At 44.3% G+C, this 23,834-nt stretch overlaps 1 protein-coding gene across 1 annotated transcript in view; it reads right to left on the reverse strand.

Annotated features, from left to right (window-relative positions):
* Positions 1-23,834, reverse strand: part of PMPCA (peptidase, mitochondrial processing subunit alpha) — a 47,650-nt gene that overhangs the window by 14,067 nt on the left and 9,749 nt on the right. The window contains exons 6-7 of the mRNA XM_073640164.1: positions 6,164-6,264; positions 2,292-2,555 (exon numbers count right to left, since the gene is read on the reverse strand). Coding sequence (XP_073496265.1) covers positions 2,292-2,555; positions 6,164-6,264 — 365 coding nt within the window. The remainder of the gene's footprint in view (positions 1-2,291; positions 2,556-6,163; positions 6,265-23,834) is intronic.

A 23,834-nucleotide genomic window follows, 5' to 3' on the forward strand; every position in this document is an offset into this window, starting at 1 on the left:
ATTAATAAAACACAACAGGGTTGGATCAGTAGGATCCAGGTCTACCTCCTACAGACACTAAGCTTAAACTGGTGAGCTTGGTGCCTGTAGGTGGGTGCATACTGCGGAGAAGGAGCTATTTTCCTTTTTTTGCATAGTGTCAACCTCCTAGCGACAGCAGCATACCCCATGGTCCTGTGTCCCCCAATGAAGCGATAGAGAAAACATTTCATTAGATCTCCCAGATTATAAAACAAGGTGCTGTGCCGTTTAAGGAACATTTCTGGACAGAGCGTCACATACCCAGAACTCAGCCCATGTTTCTGCGCCTGCATAACCGGCTCTGTCTGAGTCCAGTTGCACGCACAGTGTCAGTGCAGGCGCACGCGTTCTCCTCCCAGGCTCCTCTCTGCAGCCACCGCTTGCTCCACTGATCCACCCACAGAATACAGTAGTGTCTATGACTGACCAGATTAATCACTGTTTTTGTTATGAATTCTATCACCACATGTGAAACAATTTACCAGTTGGTGCAGTAGATTCTCAGAAAACCACTAGACTCAGCATTCATGATCTGCAGGTTCTTGAGTCTGTGTATTTGAATAATTCATTGTACGGGGTGTGTTCAAACTAATAGCAGTGTGGAGTTCAATTAGTGAGGTCAATCATTCTGTGAAGAAACAGGTGTGAATCAGGTGGCCCCTATTTTAAGGGTGAAGCCAGCACATGTTGTACATGCATTTCTCCTTGAAAGCCTGAGAAATATGGGTCGTTTGAGACATTGTTCAGAAGAACAGCGTACTTTGATTAAAAAGTTGATTGAAGAGGGTAAAACTTATAAAGAAGTGCGGACAATGATCGGCTGTTCAGATAAAATGATCTCCAATGCTTTAAAATGGAAAGAAAAACCAGAGAGGCGTGGATGAAAACAGAAGACTACCATGCGAATGGATTGAAGAATATAAAGAATGGCAAAGGCTCAGCCAATGATCAGCTCCACCATGATTAAAGACAGTCTCAAGTTACCTGTGAGTACTGTGACACTTAGAAGACGCCTATGTGAAGCTAATCTCTTAGAAAGAAGTCCCCGCAAAGTCCCACTGTTAATAAAAAGACATGTACTGAAGTGGATACAATTTGCCAAAGAACACATCAACTGGCCTAAAGAGAAATGGAGAAACATTTTGTGGACTGATGAAAGTAAAATTGTTCTTTTTGGGTCCAAGGGCCGCAGACAGTTCATCAGACGACGCCCAAACTCTGCATTTAAGCCACAGTACACCCTGCAAACAGTGAGGCATGGTGGTGCAAGAATCATGATATGGGCATGTTTCTCTTACTATGGTGCCGGACCCATTTACCACATACCAGGGATCATGGACCAGTTTGCATATATTAAAATACTTGAAGAGGTCATGGTGCCTTACGCTGAAGAGGATATGCCCTTGAAATGAGTGTTTCAACAAGACAACAACCCTAAACACACCAGTAAACAAGCAAAACCTTGGTTCCAGTCCATAAAATTAAGGTTATGGAGTGGCCAGCCCAATCCCCGGCCCTTAATCCGATAGAACACTTGTGGGGTGACATCAAAAATGCCGTTTCTGAGGCAAAGCCAACAAATGCCAAAAAATTGTGGGATGGAGTCAAAGAATCCTGGGCTGGAATAACAGGCGACAGGGGTCAGAAGTTGGTTGACTCTATGCAACATAGATGTGAAGCAGTTCTAAAAAACTGTGGGTATACAACTAAATATTAGGTTAGTGATTCACAGGAATGCTAAATCCTCAAAAAATGAAGAGACATATTGTGAGTTTGTAAAGACAAATGCAGACACTGCTATTTTTTTTAGAACAGAACAATGTTCGTTTTTTGTTATTTTCTGTAAAGTAGTTAAAAATTATCTACATTTCTCTTCATGTTGTAAATTAGAAAACAGTGTGCAATGTTCCCAATGCACAGAAATAAAAACTAATATCAAGATTTTGTGCTTAACTCATGTTTTTGAACACATTGCTATTATTTTGAACAATACTGTATAGAGAGTGAGCGGCTCCAGAGAGGAGACAGGGAGAATGTGCTCGTCCATACAGCGTGCACTCCAACACTGTGCGCGTGTCTGTGCGTATTTTCCCTACAGAGGCCACTAAAGGTGAAACATTGCATTGGATGATCACCATGTAATTCAGGATGGGACAAATCTGCCAGGACAGGTGCCAGAATAGTTGCTCTCAGCTCTTACTAACAGAAGCGGTGGGTGTTCTACTGTTCTAATACAGAAGTTGACAAATAAAATTAAGCCCCATTGTTACCTTGACAATCCCTCCTGTGTACTGAGCATTGGACTTATCAATACTCCTCGGCTTCCCAGACTGCCACGTGGGCGTCACATCTCGCAGGTACTTCTTGGCACACTCCAACAACTGGTCGTGTTCAATGCCCACTCCTGCCAGGACCATCCTGTCCGGGGTGTAGTAGTTGTTCATATAGGAGTGCAGCGTTTTCTTGTCGATTTTATCGATGTTCTCGATGGGGCAGAATCTGGGGAGTCCCACAGTGTTATCCCGGAAAGCGGCCTTGAAGAAAAAAAAAAAAAGTGTGGTCAATGTTGAACTCTTAAAGGGAATATCGTGCATAACTCATTTAACCCCTTCACGCCATGGCCATTTTCCCCTACCCTTATTTCAAGAGCCATTACTGTGTCATACTTCTGTCAATATGGCCTTATGACTGCTTGTTTTTTGCGGGGCGAGCTGTACTTTTGAATGGCACCATTGATTTTACCATGTATTGTACTGGAAAGCAATTCTAAAAACAAGTGCAATTCCAGTTTTTTGCTTTTTTTATTTACCCTGTTAACTATATTGTAAAACTGACCTGCCAATTTGATTCTCCAGGCCAGTACAATTGCGCAGATACCAAACATGTAAAGTTTATTATTTAAATGGTAAAAAAAAAAAAAAATCTGTATGAAAAAAAAAAGTTTTTGCATTTGTCACCATTTTCTGTGACCCATAGCATTTTTATTTTTCGTAATCTGGGGCTGGGTGAGGGCTTATTTGTGCCCCGAGCTGTAGTTTTTAATTGATACCATTTTGGGGTAGATACGATGTTTTGATTGTCGCTTATTGCAAGGTTCCTGCAGCCCCCAAAAAATACATAATTCTGTCGTCTTGATTTTTTTCTCATTGTGCCGTTTACCAATCTGATGTAGATTTTAACTTTTTTATTTTTCATATTTTTGAAGAAAATTTTTTTTCACTTTTTATTGTATTTAATAGTCCCTTTAGGGAACTTGACGCTGTGATCGATCGCCTGTGCTACACATAGAAGGGTTTCAGCTTCAACATCGCTTTCTATAGCAAAAATCACAATCTCCTATGAACACCGGCCACGAGCCAGCATTCACAGGAGGATAGTAATGACAGGCACGGGGGTCTTCTGCAGACTCCCGGATGTCATGACAACCCATCGGCGACCCGCGATTACATGACAGGGGCGCCGATGGGCGGCTGGAATGACTGACTTCTGGCCGGCGAGTGTTAAATCTCCCTATCAGAGATTGACAGCAGGATTTTACTGGTTAGAAGCTGCAGGCCGAGCTCTGATCCACACGCGGCTGTTAAAGGCACATTACAGCTGATTAAATCAGCTGTCATGTGCGGGGAAAGATGTGGGCTCAGCGTCAGAGCCTACATCAAAGTCAAGGACATGGCATATGATGTAAATATATGTGATATGTCGTGAAGAGGGTTAATATCTTCCCAATGTTACAATGTCATGTGTGGGAGTATTGGGCAGGCTCAACAACTGAGCGTGCTCCATACACTATGGATGTCGGCTGTGTTATACAGTGGACGTCTGGCTGTAACTAGAATGACCAGAGCCAGTGCCAATCACTGACACCAGCATTTAAAAGTGACACAGTCCATTCCAACACCCATCGCCTGCAAAAAGATGATGGGGTGCAGATGGGATGGCACTAAAGGCCCCCCCCCCCCCCCCCAATGGCTGCCATATTTGTACTCCTATGAAGACCAGCTACAAAATTGATCGTCATTTCTTCTATATACTTCAAAACTGAAGTACAGCAGTGTACAGAACAGTGATCAAACTATCACAAGTTCAAATCCTCTAGGAGAACAAAAAAACAAGCGAAGATGAAGAAAAACAAATGTTTTTAAAAATATTTATAAAAAAAATATAACCTTTCAAAAATAAAACTATCATATATACACACGTGTATATTGCCGCAACACCTCCACCCAAAAAATAACAAAGTAATTAAACGGTACCCCCCCCCCCAAAAAAAAACGACAGCTCACCACAAAAAGCAGCCTCCCACACAGCTCGACCAAAAGTAACAATTTTCTTTGTACTAAGATTTTAATTCTTATAACCTCAAAAATTATATACTATTTTTTTTTCTCTTTGTCTTCCAAGAGCCATGACTTTTTCTTTTGATTATGGTCATGGATAACACAGCTGAGGAGGGGGGGTCATGCAGATCCCCCAGCTGTTACCACTTTGTAGCAGATGACACCGGAGAGATCCCACCGCTGCCACCAGTTTGTCAAAAGAACACATCCGCTGCCTCCGATCATCAGGACAATTACGCAATTGACTGATGAGTGACGGACGAGGCCGCAGCTGCTTCCACTACTAGGCCGGTTATTGGGAACTCACAGTGAGCGTATGACGTATACATCTCCAATTCCAATGCATGGAATATATATATATATATATATATATATATATATATATATATATATATATATATATATATATATATATATATATATATATATATATATATATATATATATATATATATATATATTTATATATATATATTATATATATATATATATATATATACACACACACCCCTGTACGGATCACTGCCAACTCCACTATAACAAAAGAACTACCAGCTACCACCACCAATCGTTTATACAGGCCGATTGAACACCCGTTACAGGTAGCGTATGGCTTCAGGGGTGCGGTTTACAGAGAAAGAGGAACAGAGCTATTAAATTTTATATATTTAATCCAGAAAGATAGGCAGTGTTTATAAAAAATCTAAAAAGATGATACATTATATACAATTACATAAAATAAAAAGAAATAACGAAAGAGAATTACTAAATCTGGTCACGGAAATGGCTCAGAGCTTAGCGGAGGGAAGCATTCAGATTGGGAAAATGGACAGAACCACAGCGAATTTATGTCTTCCAAGGACTGACAATGACCCAGACCCAAATATTGCTTTTTATTAGCTCAAAGTTACGCCCACACACCTCTCCTTGATGAGCTCATGTGGGGGCTGGTTGTGGGATGTGCTGGGTCTGTTAGAATTTTATGAGATCCCCAACTTACAGGATATCTTCACCCCTGAAGGTTCCAGGTGGTAGATATTGACGACATATTTCTTATCATGAAGTTCAAACATGGCATGGTTTGCATCATCTATCGGGCAGTTATTAAGTTGGAGGGATTCTAGTGCCCCCTCAGCAATGTGAGTGAGAGTGTCAAGTTTGTCCCTTTGCTACAACACCAAAAATCTATACCCCATAAATATCGTATTGATAGAAATCCTAAATATTCATACCTGGACAATGGAGACACAACATCTGGAACACTGTTGAAAGAATCCTTTGGACCAAGGATGCTTATTCCTTGGAAAAAAGGAAGCCCCTGCACTTTTCCTCCCCTGCGTAAACATATCTCACAGCTTACTGTCTTTTCCCCAGCAGATATCCTGTTTTAATCACATATCCACAGCAGGAGGTCTCTGCTTCAAAGGTGGTTTTAATTAGTTTCTCTCTGCCTAGCTATAATTAATCCCACTTCAAAAGGAAGGTTCGAGTGTCAGCTCTTCTCCAATTATGGATCGGTTTCCCTCTTCCTCCCCATATGTTCAATGTGAGGGGGGGGGGGGGGGTATTTCGCTCTCCTGGAGAGTTCCTCTATGACAATTATAATAAAAATAAAAAGTTATGGCTCTTGGAAGATGAAGAGGAAAAAGAAATAATGAAAAATCGGGGATCATGAAGGGGTTAAAATGCTCTATCAATAGCTTGTATTTCATCATGTCCCATTAAATACCCAGAATGCTTTGCTGCAAAAATAAATAAATAAATTAAAGTGAAGCAGCTAGTAGTAGAATATCGTCAGCACTTACTGCATGAATCATCTCTGTCAGTAATGGCTCCGGATCCGGCCTCATGTTCAGGTCCTCCAATTCAAAGCGTACGGCCATGCGCGTCATCTCCAGCTCTTCATCTACAACACAGGAGCTCCGCATCAGCCAGGTGTCACGTGGATAGGGTTTCCCCATCTACATGGTATTTTCCCTTTTTTCCCTTTTTCCTACAGTAACTTATTAAATTCTACCCGTCCTCCAGGGTGGGGGCAGCTGTGACGTCGCCACATTTATAGATTAGCCATTTTGCTGTCTTTAGAATTTTTCAGAAGTCACAAAGTACAATAGACACTAGAGATGAGTGAATGTTTCAATATTCGGTTCGGATTACGATCGCTGAATTTGCAATATTCGCTGATTTATTCGTCAAATATTCACCGAACGTCACCGAACGCCATAGGATTCAATGGGGGGCAAAAAAAAAAACAACGCATACACAACACCTTCAAACGGGCCCAAAAGCTGCCAAAACACATCAAATTAGGGGTAGACACCAGAAAAGTGCCATCAATTGACCCACAGTACAAGTAATATACAGTTATATGAAAAAGTTTGGGCACCCCTATTAATCTTAAGCTTATTGTTTTATAAAAATTGGTGTTTTTGCAACAGCTATTTCAGTTTGATATATGTAATAACTGTTGGACACAGTAATGTTTCTGCCTTGAAATGAGGTTTATTGCACTAACAGAAAATGTGCAATCTGCATTCAAACAAAATTTGACAGGTGCATAAGTATGGGCACCTCACCAGAAAAGTGACATTAATATTTAGTAGATCCTCCTTTTGCAAAAATAACAGCCTCTAGTCGCTTCCTGTAGCTTTTAATGAGTTCCTGGATGAAGGTATTTTTGACCATTCCTCTTTACAAAACAATTCCAGTTCAGTTAAGTTTGATGGTCGCCGAGCATGGACAGCCCTCTTCAAATGATCCCACAGATGTTCAATGATATTCAGGTCTGGGGACTGGGATGGCCATTCCAGAACATTGTAATTGTTCCTCTGCATGAATGCCTGAGTAGATTTGGAGCGGTGTTTTGGATCATTGTCTTGCTGAAAGATCCATCCCCTGCGTAACTTCAACTTTATCACTGATTCTTGAACATTATTGTCAAGAATCTGCTGATACTGAGTGGAATCCATGCGTCCCTCAACTTTAACAAGATTCCCGGTGCCGGCATTGGCCACACAGCCCCAAAGCATGATGGAACCTCCACCAAATTTTACTGTGGGTAGCAAGTGTTTTTCTTGGAATGCTGTGTTTTTATAACGCCTTTTTGTATGACCAAACAACTCAATCTTGGTTTCATCAGTCCACAGGACCTTCTTCCAAAAAGAAATTGGCTTCTCCAAATGTGCTTTTGCATACCTCAGCCGACTCGGTTTGTGGCGTGCTTGCAGAAACGACTTCTTTTGCATCACTCTCCCATACAGCTTCTCCTTGTGCAAAGTGCGTTGTATAGTTGACCGATGCACAGTGACACCATCTGCAGCAAGTTGATGCTGCAGCTCTCTGGAGGTGATCTGAGGATTGTCCTTGACTGATCTCACCATTCTTCTCTGCCTTTCTGATGTTTTTCTTGGCCTGCCACTTCTGGCCTTAACAAGAACGGTCCCTGTGTTCTTCCATTTCCTTACTATGTTCCTCACAGTGGAAACTGACAGGTTAAATCTCTGAGACAGGTTTTTGTATCCTTCCCCTGAACAACTATGTTGAATAATCTTTGTTTTCAGATCATTTGACAGTTGTTTTGAGGAGCCCATGATGCCACTCTTCAGAGGAGATTCAAACAGGAGAACAACTTGCAAGTGGCCACTTTAAGTAGCTTTTCTCATTATTGCATACACCTGGCTATGAAGTTCAAAGCTCAATGAGGTTACAAAACCAAAAAAAGTGCTTTAGTAAGTCAGTAAAAAGTAGGTAGGAGTATTTAAAACAAGAAAATGATAAGGGTGCCCATACTTATGCACCTGTCAAATTTTGTTTGAATGCAGATTGCACATTTTCTGTTAGTACAATAAACCTAATTTCAAGGCAGAAACATTACTGTGTCCAACAGTTATTACATATATCAAACTGAAATAGCTGTTGCAAAAACACCAATTTTTATAAAACATTAAGCTTAAGATTAATAGGGGTGCCCAAACTTTTTCATATAACTGTAATTACTATTACAGCGACACTCCGTGGCGCTTTACATCACAAAAGGGGTCACCGACTGGTACAAGAGGAGAGAGGACCGTGCCCGCGAGGGCGCACAAACAATCTACAAGGGATGGGTGAGGATACAGTAGGTGAGGGTATAGCTGGTCATGCAGCGGTATAGTGGAGTGGTGGTTACTGTAGGCTTGTCACAAGAGGTGGGTCTTCAGGTTCCTTTCCAAGGTTTGCCGAGAGTCTGATATGTTGAGGCACAGAGTTACACAGTAGCGGAGATGCATGGGACAAATCCTGTATGCGATCGTGACAAGGAGGTAAGTGGGAAGTAGAGAAGGAGATCTTGGAGGGATGGGAAGTTGCGTGCAGGTAACTAGCACAGGGAGACTAGGTCACATATGTATGGAGGAGACAGGTATTCGATGGCTTGGTATGCCAAAGTTAGGCTTTTTAACTGGAGTCTCTGGGCAACAGGGAGCCAGCACAGGGATTGACAGAGGGGAGAAGCCAGGGAATAGCGGGATGACAGGTGGATTAATCGGCCAGCACAATTTAGGATAGATTGGAGGGGTGCGAGAGTGGTAGAAGGGAGTCCACAGAGCAGTAGCTTGTAGTAGTTGAGGCGGGAGTTGATGAGGGCATGCACTGGTGTTTTTCTATATTCATGGTTGAGGACTGTGCGGATCCCCAAGATACTTTGGAGTTGGAGTCAGCAGCAAGTGGAAAGGGCTTGGATCTGATGTTTGAAGGACAGATCAGAGTCAAGCTTGCGGGACTAGGGAGATTGGGCAGCAATTCACTTTGATGGCTGGGTCATCTGGGGGGGTGAATGAGATGGTGGAAAGATGATGAATTCTGTTTTATCCATGTTAATTTTTACAAATCTAGCAGAAAAGAAAGATGAAATACAAGACACACATTGTGGGATTCTGGTTAGTAAGGAGGTGATATCAGGTCCAGAGAGGTAGATCTGTGTGTCATGAGCATAGAGGTGATACTGAAAGCCATGAGACCATGAGCTGTCCCAGGCCGAAGGTGTAGATGTAGAAGAGCCTGGGTCCTACAACTGAACCTTAGGGGACACTGACAGATAGGGGGTGAGATGAGGAGGTGGTGTGAGTGGGAGACACTGAATGTCCGGTCTGTTAGGTATGAAAAGATCCAAGAAAGGGCCAAGTCTGTGATGTCGATAGGTGAAAGTCTGTAGTAAGAGGGTTTGGTCTACTATGTTGAAGGCAGATGACAGGTCTAGGAGGAGAAGGACCGAGTAGTCTTGCTTGGATTTGGCAGTTAGTAGGTCATTGGTGACTTTAGTCAGGGCAGTTTCAGTGGAGTGATGCGGTCAGAAGCCTGATTGTAAGCGGTCAAAGAGGGAGCAGGAGGAGAGGTGGGAGGACAGTTCAAAATAGACGGTTTGGAGGCATAAGGGAGAAGTGAGATGGGGTGATCGCTAAACATAGAATGGTTCAAAGGATGGCTTTTTGAGGATGGGCGTGATCGAGGTATGTTTGAATCATGAGGGGAAGACGCCAGTTGTTAGTGACAGGTAGAAGAGGAGGGTTAGGCTTGGAATGAAGACTGTGGTAAGGTTTGGAATGGGGTGGGATGGTCACATTCACAGGTGGTGAGATGTGATTTGGAGAGTAAAGATCTTCAGTGATGGCGGAGAAGCTGGTTTTGGAGGAGGAGAGTTGAGTCGTTATGAGAAGGGGCTGTTGGGACTTTAAGAAAAAGCTTTGCCCTATGTTGTCAATCTTCTGCTTGAAGAATGAGGCTAAGTCTTCAGCTGAGAGGAGAGGAAGGGGGGAGCTGGTGGACAGAGGAGGGACTTGAAAGTACTGAATAGCTGTTTAGGGTTGTGAGACACGTATGATATGAGAGATGAGAAGTAGGTTTGTTTTGCTGCAGTGAGCAATTGTGCAGCATTTTGAAAACTTGTTACTGGACTCCACTCCCTTTCTTTGGCAGTCGCACCCCAATTACCCTTGTTTTCACCCACGTCACAACTCTCCAACCGGCCAACTGACTATGGGGAAGCACAGATGGGCGAGTCTGCAGAGCTGTCCACTCATTCTATTTCGGGGCATCGGAAGTCTGATCCAAACCTTTACAGACTCAAGAGGGGGAAAGCGTATGTAGCGATGCCCAAATTTTTTTTCAGTTGATCCGGGACTGGACGAAGTAGGGTCCGAGAAGAATCCAAACCCTCTTCACCAGACGTTAACCCCTGGGGGTGGGCATGGGTGTGTTGGAGAAAGAAATAATACACACCAGAACATGGAGAACTAAACTAATATTCAACAGGGGTTGGAAAACTAACCTACTAAACAGCTAGGGTTGGAGAACGAAACCACTACATACCAGGGGATGGAGAACTAAACCACTAGACACCAAGGTGTCACTAGACAGCAAGTGTTGGAATCCGCAAGGCTTGCGGGACAAACCTCTGTATCCAACACTTCCTCCAGTACTTATGCATCCTCCACCTCCTCTAGGGCTTCCACCTGCGCCCTCAACCTCTGTCTTAGTGAGACACATGTTCCAACAGTGCAGAGAAAATCCCCCCCCCCACCTCTGTACTACGCAGACAGGTCTCACCGCAATCAGGCAGTGTTAAAATTAATATGCCTTGGAGATCGCAGTCATACAGCTGAAGAGTTGGGGACAGCTCTCCAGGCTGAGTTTGAGCAATGGCTGCCTCCATTGAACCTGGAGCAAGGGAAGGCCGTGTGCGATAACGGTGCAATCCCAGTGGCGGCCCTACGCCGGGGCAACCTCAGACACGTGCCTTGCATGGCTCGCATCCTCAACCTGATGGTACAGCAATTTCTTTGCCACTATCCCGGCCTGGATGGTCTCTGTATGCTCACTTAAAACTACAACCCCTGGCAAAAATTATGGAATCACACCGAGCTCGGAGGATGTTCATTCAGTTGTTTAATGTTGTTGAAAAAAAGCAGATCACAGACATGGCACAAAACTAAAGTCATTTCAAATGGTTTTTTTTTTCAACAACATTAAACAACTGAATGAACATCGTCCGAGCCCGGTGATTCCATAATTTTTGCCAGGGGTTGTATAAAAATGAGAAGTATCTTTAGAATAAAAGCCAGACTACTAGACAACGAGCAAACTCCTTCATGATGATAGAGGCCACCATCTCCTTAGCTTGCTGGTACTTTTCTGTGTCTCCAACCAGCCAGGAGTATCCAGTGAATGGCATGCCAGTGTTTGATATTAACACCCAGTACCAGAAGCGAAGCCATCCACAATTTCCGTACCTCAGGAATTTTATTGGGTAGACTGGCTGAAAAAACATCAGTTTCTCACAAAAGGAGCTGAAGACACTGAGTGGCAGTAGGTGCAAGTTTCTCCAGCATGACCAGTTTGTTATTGTTAGATGTCAGGGGGAGAACATAACTGGACTTTGCCAAGGTGCCATATTGCATCTTAAGTCTTCTAGACCCTGCACTTGCGGCCTTACATTCTACAGGATGGTGGGGAAGGAGATAGTAGGTTGTGGAGTTGCATTAGCTCAGGTAGTGTTGAAGTGAGGTGTCAGCGAAGCAATGGCAGGCTGTAGGCTGTCTTGAAGAGATGGGTTTTCAGGTTATGTCTGAAGGATCCGAACGTGGTGGCTAATTGGACGTGTTGAAGCACAGAATTCCAGAGGATGGGGGATATTTGGTTGAAGTATTGGAGGTGATTGGGTGAGGAACAAATAAGTGTGGAAAGAAGGTTGTCTTGGGAGAAGTGGAGATTACATAAGGGAATATATATCGGGAGATTAGTTCAGAGATGTACAGAGAAGAAAGGTTATGGATGGCTTTGTAGGTCAGTGTTAGTAGTTTGATCTGAATATGCTGGGCGATTGGGAGCCAGTGAAGGGATCTTATAGATTGCAATCTTATGGATTGCTGGAGCCAGTCCACAGTAAAAAAGCAGCCATAGAGTGTCCGGGAACCTTCCCACAGACTTTTCTTAGCAAGAGCTGCTTCTTGGCAGGGTTGGACGGGCCCACCAGAGAATCCTCCGGTGGGCCCTGACTTCTCCATCAGGAGAGTTCATAGCGCAAACCTTTCAGGTTGTGATGATGATGAGGCCATCCATCTCCTTGGTTTTCTGTTACTTGGAATGCAAGCGCAAGTATGCAGCCAGACACCCACCCACAGGCCGCAATACTAAACTGCCACATTTCTGGACAGCTGCTCGCACTTGAAATGTTGCCCTTTAGGCTCGTGGAGGCGGAAGCTTTCCACAACCTCATGGCGGCGAGCGCGTCTCCATACTATGTCCCCAGCCGCCACTATTTCTCCCGGTGTTGTCCCTGCCTTCCACAAGCACGGGTCCCAGAACATTACCAGTGCCCTCCCCAGTGCACTTATTGGGAAGGACCGCCTAACCACAAACACATGGACAAGTGAATGTGGCAAGGGACGGTACAGAGTCAGTCCACAGTATAAAAAAAAGCCATGTCCAGGAACCTTCCCCACACACTTTTCTTAACAAGGGATGCTTCTCAGCAGGGTTGGACAGGCCCACCAGAGAATCCTCCGGTGGGCCCTGGCTTCTCCTTCAGGAGAGTTCATAGCGCAAACCTTGCAGCTGCTATGTGGGTCTTTAGCGGGGGAGAAAGGTGGTCCCTCAATCAAATCCTCTAGTGGTACCAATGTTCTTCAGCCTGACACTGCTTCTCAGTGAGAGTTGAATTTCACCATAGCCATATTTTTTAGTTCGGTGAAAGGACTGGCATAGAGGGAAACTATCTACTCCAGCTGTCATTTCTCCCAGGAAGTCCTCTAATGCAGCTTGTTGCAAAAGCAATGGCAGCCCGTCCAACATCAGCTCACACTTCTCAGTGGTGCTTAGTCACAGACAAAGATCTTTCTCTACGCCTTGAATTTAATCACTACAGAGTTGGACAATGGCCTGATCTGCAATGCGTTTTAAGAAATAACTTGCATAAGCAAAGCCACCGTTTAGGCCCCTGAAGGTCATTAAGCGAAAGTCATACAGCTTTCCCACAGACTGAAAGAGGGGTATCAAGACTTCCAAGACAGCCAAGACTTCCCTGTCCCCCCCCAAGAGGACAACTGTCCATATTCTCCTCCTCATCACCCAATCCGCATTGAGATGAGGCTGGGCTGCATAGTTCCTTGCTCCGCCTGAAATGCCTCCTCTTTAACAGTGAGCACAGAGCGTTTCAGTAGACAGAGAAGAGGGATGGTGACGCCAATTATAGCGTCATCGCCGCTCACCATCTTGGTGAAGTCCTCAAAGTTTTGGAGGACGGCACAGATGTCAGACATCCATGCCCACTCATCAGCTCTTATGTGTGGAGGCTGACCTGAATGCCAATGGGCATGTTGAAGCTGGTACTCAACAACTGCCCTCTGCTGCTCACAAATCCTTCTCAACAACTGCAACGTTGATTTCCAACATGTGGTGACATCCCACAACAGTCGGTGAGCTGGAAGCAGCAAACGCTGCTCAAGCACTGCCAGGGTGGCAGAAGCTATAGCTGGCTTCCTGAAATGGGCACACACACGTTGTACTTTCACAAGCAGCTCTGGCATATCTGGGTAGGTTTTGAGAAACCGCTGAACCATAAGTTGAGCACATTTAGTGCTCTCTCATTACTAATGTGTACCCCTGTATGGAGAACAATATCAGCACTAAAAAATTAAAAGATGAAATATAGCCTGCTTTATATACCACGGTACTAAGAAAACCAATTTCGATTATATCTTGTGTACCCCTGTGACAAAAATATCTGCAGAGAATACATTTCACTAGAGTAGAACTAGTATAATGGTGACCAACAACTCTTCCACTACAGCCAACCCAATAGATGGAGACCCAAATCAGGATTCTCCACATTTTTATTTTTTTTTTAAAAAAAAATCTGATAAATTTTTATTAATGAAATTCAAACAAAGAAACAGAGTCCAGACATTACAATGTCACATATTTTCAATTACAGCACATCCCCTCCCTTATAAAACATCAACAACAAATACTCAGAAGTACATCCTCCTTTCGGGATCATCTTCTCTCCACCTACGGTGTCCACAATGTATTGAACGTTTTTTCCCTTTTTCTTTTGGCATAAATACCTTTTTCCATATTTACAATAAAGTCTGATTGTCTAAAAAATTCTTGTATCGTCGGTGGTTCTTCATTTATCCAATGCCTGGCTATTAATTTACGTGCAATGTATAACAACCTTGCAATCGCCAATTTTAACTGATTTTGAATGTGGATCTCCTCCACATAACCTAAAATACAAACCACAGGATCCCTCTCAATTCTACAGTCATACACTCCCTCTATAGTGTTAATAACCGCTGTCCGGTATGAGTCCAGTCTGGAGCACTGCCACAGCATATGCAAGATCCCGGCCCCATCAGCCTGACAACGAGGGCATTCAGAAGTCTGTCTCAGTTCTGCCCTATATAGTGTTTCAGGGCTCCTGGATACTCTATGGAGCACATATATTTGTGAGAGCCTCCCACTTATCCTCTTCTATCAGTCCTAATTCGTCTTCCCACTTTCCTTCAGCCTTAATCGGGTAATTGATTAAAAAGGTGTGCATTAAGTCCTTATAAATACCTGACATAACTCCTTTTGTTCCCCCATCACTACACACATAGTCCACCAATATGTCTTTTTGGACCCTCATAGAAACCGTCTTACCCTGCACTATGTAAGCATGACAGAACTGTCTATACTGCAACCTACAGATCTCAGATAACTCGTATTCCTCCTGTAGTTTCTGAAAAGTCACTAGTCCTCGCGAGTCCTGTAATTGGGCCATGTATTGAATTCCTATCCTCGTCCAGTTTTTAAATTCCCCTATTTTGTCAAACTCCAGCAGTTTTCCATTTTGCCATATAGGTGAATAATTAGTCAGGGCCTCCACTCCCCTAATCATTTTAATCTCCTCCCATACCTTGTGTATCAGGGCCAGAGTGGGGCATGACAGTCCCAGTTTCCTAAAACTACCAGCCTCCAGTCCTTGAACCAATGGATCTCTCCCCAGTACCCGAGTCCATATCCGCCACACCGAACCCGTGCGCTCTGTCTCTCTCAATCCCCTCAGCTGTTGACCCTGAGCTGCTAGATAGTAAACCCACGGGCTCGGGAGTGCCAACCCCCCCTTCATCTTTGGGCCTCTGTAATATTTCCAGTCTAATCCTCAGTTGTTTTTTCCCCCATATAAGATCCTTAAATATAGAATTGATTGTACGGAACAACCGTTTCGGTAACCATATGGGGATATTGTGCAGCACGTACAACACCTGGGGCATCAGCACCATTTTAATCAGATATGTCCTTCCCACCACTGATAGATGTAATCTATACCAGGCCCCCACTTTGCTTCTGAACTTACCCAGTAGTGGGATCAGATTCAGGTCTATATAGCTCGAGAGCGGGAGCGATACCTAAATGCCCAGGTACTTGAACTGCCGCGCTAAAGCCACCCTACTACCATCCCCCTCTATCCTAAGGTCTTCACCACTACCGTCCACAGCTAGAATGTTGGATTTCTCCCAACTGATTTCCAGGCCTGACATAGCCCCAAATCTCCCAAGAATGCTCATCACACCCCGCAAAGACTCATCAGGGTCTTCCAGGAAAAGCAGCACATCATCTGCGTATAAAGCTATTTTTTCCTCTATAGATCCATACTTATACCCCTTGACCGAGGCTGCCTCTCTAATTGTCTGCGCCAAGGGCTCCACGGCCAACGCAAAGAGCAGCGGACACCCCTGTCTGGTCCCCCTATGAAGAGCGAATTGTATGGATGTCTGCCCATTAACCCTGACCCTATCAGTTGGGGATGTGTACAAAAGCCGTATCCACGATATGAAGGTTGGTCCAAGTCCCAAGCACTCCAACACCTTCCAAAGATAGCTCCATTCGACGCTGTTGAATGCTTTACGTGCATCCAGTGACACTACCACCCTACGACCCTGGTTATCTGACGGCAGCTGCGAATTAAGAGTCTACGTATGTTTATTGCTGTAGACCTACCCGGCATAAATCCGGATTGATCGGGGTGGATAAGATCTTGCATCACACTCACCAGTCGGTTTGCCATAATTTTGGCCAGAATTTTAACATCCACCGTCAGCAACTAAATGGGCCTGTAGTATTCTGCCAACTTCGGGTCTCTACCTTCCTTAGGGATAACCACTACCACAGCATCCCTCATGGACAACGGCAGAGCACCACATTCCAAAGTCTCCTCAAAGAACACCTTTAGTCTAGGTGCTACCATCTTAACCGTTTATAGATCTCACCCGGGAGTCCGTCCGCCCCTGGAGCCCTATTATTTGTCATAGACATTATAGCTGTTTCAACCTCCTCCTGTGTTACAGGCTCTTCCAGTCTCCTCCTGTCACTCTCTGCAATCCTAGGGAGTCCCGCTGCCCCAAGAAACCCTTCCATATCTGCTGATGAGGCTCCTGATTCAGAAGAATATAGCTGCTCATAAAACAGTCTAAAATTTTCCAGCATATCTTCCGTATCCACCACCTCCATCCCCTCTTCCGTCTTCAGCTTGTATACAAATGAGGATTCCCTCTGTGCTGCCGCCACAGAATCGTGTCTTCTGGAAAGCTCTTTTCCTCTCTATAGTTCGTTGACTCCCTTCTGAGCTTCCTTGAGCCCGTTCTGACTCTCCACTGATGGGTTCACTATCAGTTCCTTTTCCACCCTTTCCAAAGCCTGCATCACTGCCCTGTCTTCCGAATTAGTTTTAGACTTACATCTAGAAATTTCTCGAAACAGAAGACCCCTCAAATATGCCTCCATGGCATCCCACACCACTCGCCTATCAGCACTACCTTCATTGATCTGCCAATATTCGTCTAACTTACCCTTTATTGCTTCCATATTAATATGTTCCAGCCATAGTGGATGAAGCCTCCACCTGCACCCCTGTCTAGATCTTCCCCCCGTCTTTTTAATAAGCAGTTCCAGAGGTTTATGGTCCGAGAACACTCTCGGGAGATATTCCACTCCACAAATCAATTGTGTCAACAATTCACTACCCAGCGCTAAACCAACTAGCAAGAGAGATTCATGAGTAGCAGGAGTAACACACCACATCCTCATTCTTTACCCTCCACAGGTCTACCATTCCAAGCTCTTTCACATAGTTCCCAAATGATGTCAATTTCTGGCCACCTTTTCCTATTCACTGTTTATGCCTATCCCATCCCTCATCCATCACATTATTAAAATCGCCAATAATTAATAACGGTAGTCCCATATCCCTTTTGTACAACTCTATCACCTCCTGGATCTTCTTCCCCGAGTACGGAGGTGGTATGTACATGGCCACTATACATAACAATTGTTCATAAATTTTACAGGATTACAAAAATGTATTGGCCTTCAATGTCGATATGGCTTTCAATTTCCTCAAAGGGTGTGGACGCACCCACCAACGAGACCCCCCTGGCATATGAGGAGTACATGGAGTGATATGCCCTCCCGATCCATCTTCTCTTCAACACCTCCACTTTCTCCTTAATCATATGCGTCTCTTGAAGGCATATCACATCTGGTCCCTCCTTCCTATAGTCCATAATCGCCGCTCTTCGTTTTCCATCAGACAATCCGCTCACATTCCAATTAAGAATTTTAATCTTATCACCCATCATATTTCCCTATACGTATCCATTCCCAATCCCGTAGAGGACAATACTTCTCCCAAGAACCCCTATAACCAACCCATAGCCTGAAGGGCCTCCCCCGTCCCTCCCCACTGTTGTTGAACATAACAAACCGTTACCAAAGACTTCCAATGTGTTTCTCCCCTCTAAACCAGAGAGTAGGTGACTCTATACCTAGGAAACTTACAGACGTTATCTCAAAACCGTGAATTACTTTCAATCCCTCCATTTCTCCTCCGCTTATATGTGCTATCATCTAAAGTCCCTCCATTGTCCATGATAACTAGAACGCAGGAAAAAAAAGTCTCTATATAACAGCATCATCCATCTTTCCTCCTTCACAAGTATATGGCTCGACAAGTCTCTCAGCGCGTTTTCTCACTTCTCCCTTCCTTTACCAGCTCTGATCTTTTTCTCGTTCAAGTCCAGCCACTTGGTGGCCTCCTCCAGAGTTGGAAAAAAATGAACAGATCCCAGGGCCACAACCCTGAGCTTAGCAGGATACAAAGTAGAGTACGCCAGTTCCATATCTCTCAGCCTTTTCTTCACCCGACCATACCGCATTCTTTGCTTCTGAACCTCAGCCGAGTAGTCGGGGTATATGGATACTGTTTGGCCATTAATACTCATATCCTTAGCCATTTTTGCCTTCCGTAGGATATGTCTATCACTATACTTAAGAATCCTGGCCAGGATGGTACGGGGGAAGGAACCCGGAGGGCAGGGCCTCATGGGAGCACGGTGTGCTCTCTCCACTGCAAACAGTTTGGTCAGATTGTTAGCGCCAATTTTATTGTGGAGCCAGTCCTCAACAAATGCTGTAGGATCAGTCCCTTCTGCCTTTTCAGGGATACCCACCAGCCGCACATTGTTCCACTTGGAGCGGTTTTCCAAATCGTCATTTTTATCAGTCAGCATGGCACACCGCTGCAGCCATTGGGTATAGGACTTCTGCAGCTTAGAGAGCTGGTCCTCCAGTGTGCTCACTGTTTCTTCCACCACCCCCACTCTGTTATCAGCCTTGTTAATGGCTGCCTTCATATTGATCATTTCCTCCTTTATACCGTCCACTCTCTTTGTAAGGCTAGTTTTGCAAAACTTAGCCAGATCATATATGTCCCTCATTGTGGGCTCCGCTACTACAGGCTCCTCAGAAGTCTCCTGCATCATGCTTTCCTGCTCCTGTCATCTCTCCTCTCCCTCTAGCCCCTCCTGTACTGCATAGTCCTCCAGATCTTCTCCATCCAGTTTCTCCCCAGTCTCCTCCTCATCCCCTTCGGCCACCTCCTGTGCTGCTCCGTCCATCCACGCAAATCTTTCAAGTTTAGCAGCAATTTCAAGCCTCTTTGTGTATGCTGCATTAGCTGCAGCGGATTTCTCCACTGCCTCCTCACTGTCGGCACCATCATGGACCTGGCTCCCTTCTCCCGCGTCCCTCTGCCTTCTTCTCACCATTGCCGCAGTCCTCAGTTACACCGCACGTCAGGGCCGGTTCCTGCGATCTTCTGCCATCGGTATAGGTACTCTGAAGGTACTTTTAACCGGATAAAATCAGGATGAAAGCAGTCTGCTCACATGGAGTGCTAGGTCATGCCCCAGGATTCTCCACATTTACAAAAATTAGTGGCAGACACCAGCAAAGTGGCATCAATTTCACTGCAGTAGAAAAAGTGTAATTAGGACCGAAACCTCTTCCACTACAGCCAACCCAGTAGATGGAGACTCAATCAGAAGTGTTTACATTTCCCTAAATTAGGGCCTGACACCACCAAATTGGCATCAATTTCACCAGAGTAGAAGTAGTTTAATGGAGACAGAAACCTCCTCCCCTACAGCACAACCCAGTAAATGGAGCCCCAATCAGGAGTGTTCAGATTTTAATAAATTAGGGCCTAAAACCACCAAAGTGGCATCAATTTCACTAGAGTTTAAGTAGTATAATGGAAACCGACACCACTAACACTACAGCCAACCCAGCAGATGGAGACACAATCAGAACTGTCCACATTTAAAAAAATTAGGGCTTAAGACTACCATTTCCGTGGCCTACAGATTGGAGATGGTGGAGTTCAACCACTTAGCTTTGTCATGTGTAGGAGTAAACAATCTTTTACGTGACCACAACTGCGGGACTAAGGGCTGGCTGCAGTGCTGAGAGAGGGAGGAGTACGGTGAACCGGACAAACTGCTGGACCGTCAGTGAGGTGCAGGGGGACATGTTATGGTGGATTGAGAAACATGCGGTGTGTTCGGTGAAACAAACACAGCAAGCATGTCCACTTCTGTTATAGCTGACGGGCTGTCACTCAGCCTGACTGGAGCGAGTATACAACCATAGGTTCTGCGGTCAGAGACCCTGCGTGACAATACTTGGCGTGGTAACAGAGGAGGAGGAAGCAGCAGCAGATGCGTTTGATGGGACGGCTGATGATTGTTTATTGAAAACCAATTTTGAGTTTATCATGTTTGTGTACCCCTGTGTGGAGAACAATATCTGCATCAAATAATTAATTTCACTACAGTATAACTATAGAAATGGATGGAGGCCAAAACCTCTTCCACTACGACCAACCTAGGAAATGGAAACCTAACCAGGAATGTTCACATTTCCCTAAGTTAGGGCCTAACACCAACAAAGTGTCATCAATTTCACCAGAGTAGAATCAGTTTGATGGAGATAGAAACCTCTTCCCTTACAGCCATTTCAAAAAATTAGGACCTAAAACCACCAAAGTGGCATCAATTTCAGTAGAGTACAAATTGTAGAATTAGGAACGACACCTCTTCCCCTACAGCCAACCCAGTAGATGGAGACCCTATCAGGATTCCCTACATTTCCAAAAATTAGTGGCAGACACCAGCAAAGTGGCATCAATTTCACCAGAGTATAAGTAGTTTAATGGAGACAGAAACCTTTTCCACTACAGCCAAACCCATAGATGGAGACACAATCAGGATTCTCCACATTTCAAAAAATTAGTGGCAGACACCAGCAAAGTGGAATTAATTTCACTACAGTAGAAATTGTAGAATTAGGAACCAAAATCTCTTCCAGTACAGCCAACCCAGCAGATGGAGTGCACCATCCTCTTCAGTCGTTCACTACGTGTCTGACTTGTACTCTGTTGTGCAGGTGCACGAGCTGGTCTAAAAAATGTGTGAAGGGACTCTCAGAAATTGCTTCTGCCACTTACACTACTGCTGCTGCTAATATTTTGGAGTTGACGAATTGACGTGCCGGAGGTTGGAAGTGTAGAGCTGCGATGAACTCTGTGTGCCTCACTGCTGGTTTGGGGAAAACCTATGTTAAGGTTGTGTAAAAGCATGTTTCAATACTCCAGCGTTCGCGGGTCCCTTTCCAGGGTGGGAAGCATCTGCCAAAATTTACTCTTATAATGTGGATCTAAGAGAGTGGCAACCCAGTCGTCAGAACTATTTTGAATCATAACTATACGGGGATCATGTTGCAGATAGTGCAGCAAGAACGCATTCATATGTCAGGCTCTTTCCTGAGGTTCAAGCCCATGCAATGTTGGTGGCTGGGTAATTCTGATGCTTGTTTCCTCCGTTCCCTCCCACAAACACGAACAGAGAGGGGATGATTATCCTCTTCATGTTCTGACTGTTGGTCGCCCATCACCTCTTCCATTTGTTTCTCGCCTCCACTAACAGTTTTTCTGGTATTGCTAACCTCCCCTCGATCGCAGTGAACCACCCTCCCTTGGCACCATGAGCTGTCCCCTAGTGTATGACGTTAGCAACAGAAGAAACTATTTTTTGACTGTGGGTGAGGCCTGTATAACATAGAATATATGCTCCAATATATGTCAAACTCCGATCTAGCCTGCTGTATCACGTCAGTCACAGTAAAAAATAGATTTTTTTTTACTCTGCATGAGCTCTGCATACAGCTGAATTTCACCGCCACTAAAATAGTATGTGGCTATTAGCAGAGTGCATCACGTTTGTGACAAAAAAAATCTTTGGTGGACTCTGCCTAGTAGCAGAAAAAATCTATTTGTTTTACTGTGCATACAGCTGAAGTTCACCCACCAAAAAAAATGACAGACTGGGCTAACACAGCTTGCACTATCACATTAGTAAATGAAAAAAAAGTTTTTTGTGCTCTGCACTCAGAAGCTCTGCAGATAGCTGAATTTCAACCCCACAAAAACAAAAAGTGGCCTACAAGGACTTGCTAGCTTTATCATATCAGCAAGTGCAAAAATAGATTGAAGGTCTGCATGGAGCACAGACAGTACAACTGGTGCACAACATTGTTCTAAGCCATAGGCCCTGCTCTTTGTCAGAATCTCAGTAATTGCACAAAAACAAAAAAAAAGTTCTGCAAGGTTGATTGAACAGGTACACAGCACAGGACTTATCTACACTATTTGACTTCCACAGAAGTTCCCATCTCTCTCTTTACACCATAGCTGGGTGCAGGAGCAGCGACATGCATAAAATGGCGCTGACGGAACATGGCTGGTTTTTATATGGAGAGGACATGTGATTTCAGCAGTCAATTGCAGAAGCCCTTGTGTCTGGGACACTGTGGATGCTTCCTGCGCTCTGATTGGCTAGCCGCGCTTTCCTGACTTAAAGTTACCGCCTACAGGAAAAAAACAGCGTGCTGCTGATCTGACCTGTTCTGAGCTTTCACCAGCCCCCCACTCATCTGTCACGTCTCCCCACTCATCATACACAAGCACTATGCTAGCAAAACTGTAAAAAACGCTGTAGTTGCCCCGCAATCACGTAAATTCGCCGAACGTTACCGATTTTCCCGAATTCAACAAATTTTGTCAGTCTTTCCGATCACGAATCCGAATGTGCCACATTCGTGTCGAACTTAAAGTTTTGGAGATCGGATTTCGAACATATTCACTGAGCACTGGTGGCCACCTGGGACACTGATGCCTTTATGCCACTTTGTATCACAGCGTAATGTCTTGTAAAAACGCATATAGGTTTATGTTTTTCTGACCCAAGTAGAGCATAAATTGTACAAAACCACCTAACGATAAAACATCAGGATGTGCAAAGCTCATATGACACTTACAGTATGTCTATACCCACACACAATACACAAGCAGGAAAGAGAATGTGAAGATAACTGGCTGCTGCACCAAATCTTACACTCCTACCTCCTTCACCGAATGTATTTCTACAGACATAGCATATAGTATAAACTGAGGATAGGTCATTATACAGGAGGAGGTAAGCTGTGACATCACCTATTGTGGATGGTGGATCCTATGTTATCTACTGTATATACAGGTGCATCTCGCTAAATTAGAATATCATCAAAAAGTTAATTTATTTCAGTTCTTCTATACAAAAAGTGAAACTCATTATATAGAGTCATTACACACAGAGGGATCTATTTCAAGTGTTTATTTCTGTTAATGTTGATTATTATGGATTACAGCCAATGAAAACACAAGTCATTATCTTTGTAAACTAGAATAATTAACACCTGCAAAGGCTTCCGATGCGTTTAAAAAGGTTCCTTAGTCTGTTTCAGTAGGCTCCACAATCATGGGGAAGACTGCTGACTTGACAGATGTCCAGAAGGCAGTCATTGACACACTCCACAAGGTCTCAGAGTCTGGAGGAAGAGTGGCGAGGCCACAATCCAAGCTGCTTGAGGTCTAGTGTGAAGTCTCCACAATCAGTGATGGTTTGGGGAGCCATGTCATCTGCTGGTGTAGGTCCACTGTGTTTTATCAAGACCAAAGTCAGCGCAGCCGTCTACCAGGACATTTTACAGCACTTCATGCTTCCCTCTGCCGACAAGCTTTTT

The sequence above is a fragment of the Phyllobates terribilis genome, unplaced genomic scaffold (assembly GCF_046119375.1).
Source record: "Phyllobates terribilis strain yellow unplaced genomic scaffold, ASM4611937v1 Scaffold_7__3_contigs__length_470593459, whole genome shotgun sequence".
Lineage (NCBI taxonomy): Eukaryota > Metazoa > Chordata > Amphibia > Anura > Dendrobatidae > Phyllobates > Phyllobates terribilis.